Source organism: Cricetulus griseus, chromosome 2 (genome assembly GCF_003668045.3).
Source record: "Cricetulus griseus strain 17A/GY chromosome 2, alternate assembly CriGri-PICRH-1.0, whole genome shotgun sequence".
Classification (NCBI taxonomy): Eukaryota; Metazoa; Chordata; class Mammalia; order Rodentia; family Cricetidae; genus Cricetulus; species Cricetulus griseus.
Window position 1 is genome coordinate 33,586,299 of NC_048595.1, and position 7,586 is coordinate 33,593,884.

At 42.8% G+C, this 7,586-nt stretch overlaps 1 protein-coding gene across 1 annotated transcript; it reads left to right on the forward strand.

Moving 5' to 3' along the window:
- The first annotated feature begins 265 nt into the window (after positions 1-265).
- Positions 266-1,210, forward strand: LOC100771389 (olfactory receptor 2A12). The gene has a single exon (XM_027398966.1). The coding sequence runs from the start codon at positions 266-268 to the stop codon at positions 1,208-1,210; it is 945 nt and encodes a 314-aa protein (XP_027254767.1).
- Positions 1,211-7,586: the final 6,376 nt, after the last annotated feature.

Genomic DNA, 7,586 nt, shown 5'->3' on the forward strand with positions numbered 1-7,586 from the left:
TTTTATTTATTTTATCTCTATGATTTTTTGTCAACATATATGATTGTGTGCTATGTGTCTGTCTTGCCTGTGGAGGTGAGAAGAGGGAGTCAGGTCCCCTGGAACTGGAGTCACTGAAAGCTATGACATGCCTGGTTCCCTGGAACAGCACTCAGGACTGTTAATCTTTGAGCCATCTCACCAGCCTGTACATCCCCTTTTACCTCTACAGCTGACATGTGACATGTGACACATAGATGAATGTGATTGTCTTACAGCCTACACAATGTGGATGATTCCAGGACAGAACCAAAGCTGGGTTTCTGAGTTTATCCTGCTTGGCCTCTCCAGTGACCCCACAACCAACAGCATCCTCTTCACTGTGTTCCTTCTCATCTACCTGAGCTCAGTCATGGGCAATGGTCTCATCATCATGCTGGTCTGCATGGACACACAGCTGCACACGCCCATGTACTTCTTCCTCTGTATTCTCGCCATGTTGGATGTGTGCTATGTCACCACCACCATGCCCCAGATGTTGGTGCATCTTCTGTCTCACTCTCAGACCATCTCCTTTGCTGGCTGCTGGCTGCAGATGTATGTGTTTAGTGCCCTAGGTATAAGTGAGTGCACTTTCTTTGTTGTCATGGCTTATGACAGATATGTGGCCATTTGCTATCCACTTCGTTATACTGTCATCCTCAACTGGGGACTGTGTAGGAGGTTGGCATCTGGGTCTTGTGTTTGTGGTTTCCTCTCTGCTTTGTTACATACTTTCTTCACCATGAGTCTGCCATATTGTGGGCCCAACAAGGTCAACCACTACTTCTGTGACAGCCCTTCAGTGCGTAGCCTGGCTTGCATGGATACTCACTTCATTGAGATGGTAGACCTGGTCTTGAGTGTTTTTTTGATTGTTTTTCCCATTTGTCTGATTATGGCCTCCTACGTTTGTATTGCCATGGCAATTCTCAAGATCAAGTCCAAACAGGGTCGCTGCAAGGCTTTCTCTACCTGTGCCTCTCACCTGACTGTGGTGACATTCTTCTATGTTCCAGCCTCTTACATGTACATGAAACCCAATTCCAGCTACTCTCCTGAGACAGACAAGCAGATCACACTCTTTTACAATGTCTTTACAGCCTTATTCAACCCAGTGGTCTACAGTCTGAGGAACAAAGATATCAAGAGAGCATTCCTCAAGGTGATGGGGCATGGTAGGGTAGACTAGTGAACCAGGATTCAGGAGAGACTACATTGGACTCTTTACTTTTTGACATAGGGACACCATATTTATTTATGTGACTGGCCTGTGTCTTTGAGCCAACATAGTACTTGGTAATTAAAACAAACCACTGTGATTGACAGGCTGCATTAAGATACAATTTGAAACACCTCAGTAATCTTATTGAATTATAGCGGCCAGGATTCATCTGTTGCTCATGTTTGTAGCTGTAGGTTGGGAGTGACCTTCTGTCCTCTCACATCCATCCTGAAGGAGGAACCTTATGTCCAATGTGTCATCCTGTAGCAGAAGGGAAGGGACCCTGGACAAACTCACAATGACTCAGCTTCTCAAGAATGCACTGCTTCTCTTTCAACACAGTCTTCTGGCCAAATCAAGTAGTATGGGCCAACCTGAGAACAGGAGGTGGGAAGTTTTTTGTGTAGAGAGAAGCCATACTAGTTCTGTTGGCCATGGTCTGCTATGTTCTTTCCTCTACCTAGAAGGCAGGAAGCAATGTGAATTATGTAATCTGGTTCAGGTCCCAGAAAACAACAGCATATGTTAAAGCAACATAAAACATGTGAACTGGATAGCATGATAGGGAGACAGCAGAAGGCTACGACACTATATGCTAAGTAGCACAGCATGTGTTGTCACACAGAAGTAAGCTGATAGATTGTGGAACAGAACCAATACAGCTCAGATGACAAACTTCACACAAAAATTCAGTGTGGTCTTTGGGGAAACACCATGACCCCTTCTGTCAAATGATGCATTGTTGGAAGTGAAGGGATCCGGGTCCTTAAGTACCTTCCAACATCTATTCCAATTTTCAGGTATCTCCTAAGTGCAAGTTCTACTGTTGACTGTGAACTACTGTCTCCCTTGCTACACTTTGAGGGTGGTGGGTATGGATGGTCTTTCATCTTCAGAGTAGCTCTTACCTGACTAATTAGCAAATTGCTCTCTGTTTCAGTGCCTAAACTATTCTTTCCTAAGGAGGCTGCAGGCCCTCAAGTTTTACTTTGTGGCCACATATTTATGAATAATGGGTACGTTTCATTTATAATTAATGCTCATTATCATTCTTACATAATATATATGTAATTCATATATATATATATATATATATATATATATATATATATATATATATATATATGAATTCTCACATATTCTGTGCTATTCTGGAACTTTCCACATTCCTGAATAGAAGCTTGAATTCTTTATCTTCCTGCCTCCTCCACAGTGTTGTGATTATACGATGGGCACCAGACCTCAGAGAGATTTTGCTTCTTTGATTTGATTTTGTTTCTTTGATGACATCCTGGGGAGTGGTGGTGGATGGGGTGGGGGGTAGGTTGGAGGTGGGGGAGAAGGAATGGGGGTGAGGGGAGGGAGAGGGAGAGGGGAATTACATGTGAAACAAGCCTGTTCCCTAACTTGAATTAATAATAATAATAATAATAATAATAATAATAATAATAATAAGAGAAAAAAAGATCTTGGAGAGAACAGGAATAACAGTAACATATCTAAACATGATAAATGCAATATACACCAAACCAACAGCCAACATCAAACTAAATGGAGAGAAACTCAAATCGATTCCTTAAAATCAAGAACAAGACAATCCACTCTCTCCATATCTCTTCAATATTGTCCTTGAAGTTCCAGCTAGAGCAATATGACAAGAAAGGGAGATCAAAGGGATATAAGTTGGAAAGGAAGAAGTCAAACTCTCACTATTTGCAGATGATATGATAGTCTACATAAGTGACCCGAAAAACTCTACCAGGGAGCTCCTACAGCTGATAAACACTTTCTGCAAAGTAGCAGGAAACAAAATTAACTCAAAAAAAATCAGTAGCTCTACTATATACAGATGATAGATGCAATGAGAAAGAAATCAGAGAAACATCGCCCTTCACAATATCCCCAAACAACATAAAATATTGGGGTAAAGCTAACCAAAAAAGCAAAAGACCTGTACAGTAAGAACTTTGAGTCTTTAAAGAAAGAAATTAAAGAAGATACCAGAAAATGGAAAGTTCTCCCATGCTCTTGGATAGGTAAAATCAACATAGTAAAGATGTCAATCTTGCCAAAAGTAATCTACAGAGTCAATGCAATCCCCATCAAAATACCAACACAGTTCTTCTCAGACCTTGAAAGAACAATACTCAACTTTATATGGAAAAACAAAAAGCCCAGGATAGCCAAAACAAGGCTGTACAATAAAAGATCTTCTGGAGGCATCACGCTCCCTGACTTCAAGCTCTATTATAGAGTCATAGTCCTGAAAACAGCTTGGTATTGGCACAAAAATAGACAGATAGACCAATAGAATCGAATTGAAAACCCTGATATTAACCCACACACCTATGAACACCTTATCTTTGACAAAGATGCTAAATATATACAATGGAAGAAAGATAGCATCTTCAACAAATGGCGCTGGCACAATTGGATTCACTGCAGAAGATTTTAGATAGATCCATATCTGTCACCATGCACAAAAGTTAAGTGCAAATAGATCAAAGATCTCAACATAAATCCAACCACTCTGAATCTTCTAGAAGAGAAAGTTGGAGATACCCTTGAAGGAATTGGCACAGGGGACCACTTCCTGAACGTTACACCAGTAGCCCAGACATTGAGATCTGCAATTAATAAATGGGACCTCCTGAAACTGAGAAGCTTTTGCAAGGGAAAGGACACAGTCAGTAAGACAAAATGACAGCCCACAGAATGGGACAAGATCTTCACCAATCCCACATCTGACAGAGGACTGATCTCCAAAATATACAAGGAGCTCAAGAAGCTAGCCACCAAAACACCAAACAATGAAATTAAAAAGTGGGGTGCAGAACTAAATAGGGAATTCTCAACAGAGGAATCTGAAATGGCTGAAAGACACTTAAGAAAGTGCTCAAAATCCTTGGCCATCAGGGAAATGCAAATCAAAACAACTCTGAGATACCACCTCAAACCTGTCAGAATGGCTAAAATCAAAAATGCTAATGACAATCTATGCTTGAGAGGATGTGGAGAAAAAGGAACACTCTTCCATTGCTGGTGGGAGTGTGAAATTGTAAGACCACTATGGAAATCAGTATGGCGGTTGCTCAGAAAAATGGGAATCAGTCTACCTCAAGATCCAGCAATTCCTCTCTTGGGCATATACCCAAATAATGCATGTTCATACAACAAGGACATATGTTCAATCATGTTCATAGCAGCATTGTTTGTAATAGCCAGAACCTGGAAGCAACCTAGATGCCCCTCAACTGAAGAATGGATTGAGAAAATGTGGTACATTTATACAATGGAGTACTACTCAGCAGAAAAGGGCAATGGAATCTTGAAATTCTCAGGCAAATGGAGTAACTAGAAGAAACCATCCTGAGTGAGGTAACCCAGTCACAAAAAGACAAACACAAGGCTGGATATTAGTGGCACATGCCTTTAATCCCAGCACTTGGGAAGCAGAGGCAGGCGGATCTCTGTGAGTTTGAGGCCAGCCTGTTCTCCAGAGCGAGTGCCAGGATAGGCTCCAAAGCTAAACAGAGAAACCCTGTCTCGAAAAACCAAAAAAAAAAGAGAGAGAAAAATGGTATGTACTCACTCATATATGAATATTATACATAGAGCAAAGGATTACCAGCCTACAATCCTCTTCACCAAAGAAACTAGGAAACATGAAGGACTCTAAGGGGAAAATGCATGGACCCCAGGAATGGGAAGGGGCAGGAAATCCTGAGATAATTGGGAGCATGAGGGTAGGGGAGAGGGAGCTGCCAGAATGAGAGGAGGAGAAGAGGAGAGGAGAGGAGGAAATAGAGGAGTAGAAATTAGAGTTGGGGGAAGAGTAGATGAGAGCAGGATGAGAGATACCATATCAGAGGGAGCCATTATAGGTCTGAGGAGAGATCTGGCACTAGGGAGATTTCCAGAGACCTACAAGGATGACATGAATTGACAATCCAGGCAATGGTGGAGAGGATAAACTAAACACCCTTCCCCTAAAATGAGATTGATGACTACCTTTTATGCCATCCTAGAGCCCTCATCCAGTGACTGATGGAAGCAGAGGCAGTGATTCACAGATATACATGGATCTGAACTCTGGACCTTAGTTGCAGAGAGGGAGGAATGAAGATTGAAAGAGTCGGTATCAGGCTGGTGAAAACCACAAAAACAGCTGGCCTGCATAAGGGGGAGCATGTCGACCCCAGACTGTTGTCTGAGAGGCTAGTACAGGACTGATCCAGAGCCCTGAACATGGATGTCAATGATGAGGCCTCTGCATTCTAGGGGGCCCCTGGTAGTGGATTAGTATTTTTCCCAAAGAAGAGACTTTGAGAGCCCATCCCACATGAAGGCATGCACTCTCGGCCTGGACACATGGGGGAGGGCCTAGGCTCTGCCCAGGATGATTTGGTGGATTTTGCGGAGCCCCCATTGATGCCCCTACCCTGCCTGGGGAATGGAGGGTGGATGGGGTTGGGGGTAGGTCAGGGGTAGGGGAGGAGGAGTGGGGGTGAGGGGAGGGAGAGGGAGAAGGGATTGATATGTGAAACAAGCTTGTTCCTAATTTGAACTAATAAAAAAATCAAAAAAATATCAAATTCCACTGACTGTGATACACTTCCTCTAACACCACCATACCTTCTATCCTAATTCTTCCAAGGAGTTCTACTCCCTGTTGACTAAGCATTCAAATATATGAGCTTTTTTGGCCATTCTTATTAAACCACCACAGGCCTCTTCTGAGTCCCTTGCACTTTCCATTTAACTTTAGGATCCATTTGACAATTTCAAGAGTGACTGCTAGGAATAGGATGGAGGCACATTGAATCTGTATCTGTTTAAGATGTACTGACATCTAATCAATATATTCTTCTGATACATGAACCACATGACTTCAAATGGCCATGTGAACTTTGTGCTGCCGTGTGTGTGTGTGTGTGTGTGTGTGTGTGTGTGTGTGTGTGTGTATGTGTGTGTGTATGTGTGTGTGTATAAAAATGGTTTTGTATCCTCTTATTGTTCTTTTTTTTTCATCAATGCCCATAATTAACTGTTCATCCATGTACTGGGTCACAAAGCTGTCATTAGCAAATGTCAAAGTGCACACACAGATATGTCCAGCAGTTCATGAAGGAACAAGTAGGTTACATGAGGAAGTGGTCCAAGCAGTCTACTCCAGATACATCCCTTCAACAGTGAGCCTGTGGTCCCCATAGACAGTTCTCTAGGGTGGATTGAGGAGGAAGAGCAAAATCATGCTGATTACACATGGTTCTGTGTGATATGTGTGCCCCACCTGATAGTGGATGGCAAAGCACAGCGTCCTGTTTCAGGATGTGTCTGAAGACAGTAGTCAAGAGAAACCCCTCCAAGGTATAGAACACTGTCCATGACATTTGTTGTTTCTTTGGTTTGGAAGAAGAAATATCTATATTAATGAGTGCATTGTGGTCCATGGGTTGGTTACATGGTCATAAAAATCCATGGAGTATAATTGTAAAGCTGAATAGAATGGTTGTGGTTAGCCATCTGAGAAACGGAAAAGAATGTTAAGATGTTTCTGTTTCATGTTAATTCTTATGAAAAATGTCTTCAAGAGGACTGGATATGAAAAATTAAGTAGATAGGATGACATTCTCTGCAGACACCTGTCTGTCCCTGTCCCTGGCCATCCTCTCACTGATTGCCATGATCACCTTCACATCCTTCTTCAGGAACAAAAGAAGAAAACTTTTTGAAGTACTCATCTTACCAAATGAGCCCATTCTCACATGGTCCATAAATGATGCACTGTCAACTGGGGGCCAATTAAGGAGTCCCTGGTTTTGAGAGCTGTGGATGCTGCCTTCTGTTTTCTGCAATCTCACCATCTTCTCCTTTGACTTATGGGTACACCTGAGTCAAAATGAAACCATTAGAGTTTGACTTTCTTATATGCTGACCTCTGGGGTGGTCACATGACCACTGTGGAGTAGGCCCAGCTCTGAGCATCAGGAGCACCTCCTCTTCTCTAAGCTGCACTTACTCCCCATGTTATCCAGAAAAGGAAACGGGTCACCACTCTTCCTCCTGGGGGTTGTTTCTTCCTGCTCTGCCCCCAAGGGTCTCACTGTCTCACCTCAGTGCTCTTGTTGCCAGAATCCAGGTATCAACCCTGCACTCTACTGGGAATGGAAATGGCCCTTACCAAGCACTCCTGGGGAGGCTCAGAGAGGAGGCAGGGTCATAAAACCTCAGCATTTGGACCCATTGAGAAGACATGAAGATGTGTGACCTTGCATTTGTTAAGCAGGGTTTTATAGGAGCCATTAAGGAGCTGAGGCTGGTCCACTTGCAGAGGAAGTGA

Bases quoted from the DNA above. Each gene is read 5' to 3' on its own strand.
- LOC100771389 (XM_027398966.1), top strand. From the start codon at position 266: ATGTGGATGATTCCAGGACAGAACCAAAGCTGGGTTTCTGAGTTTATC.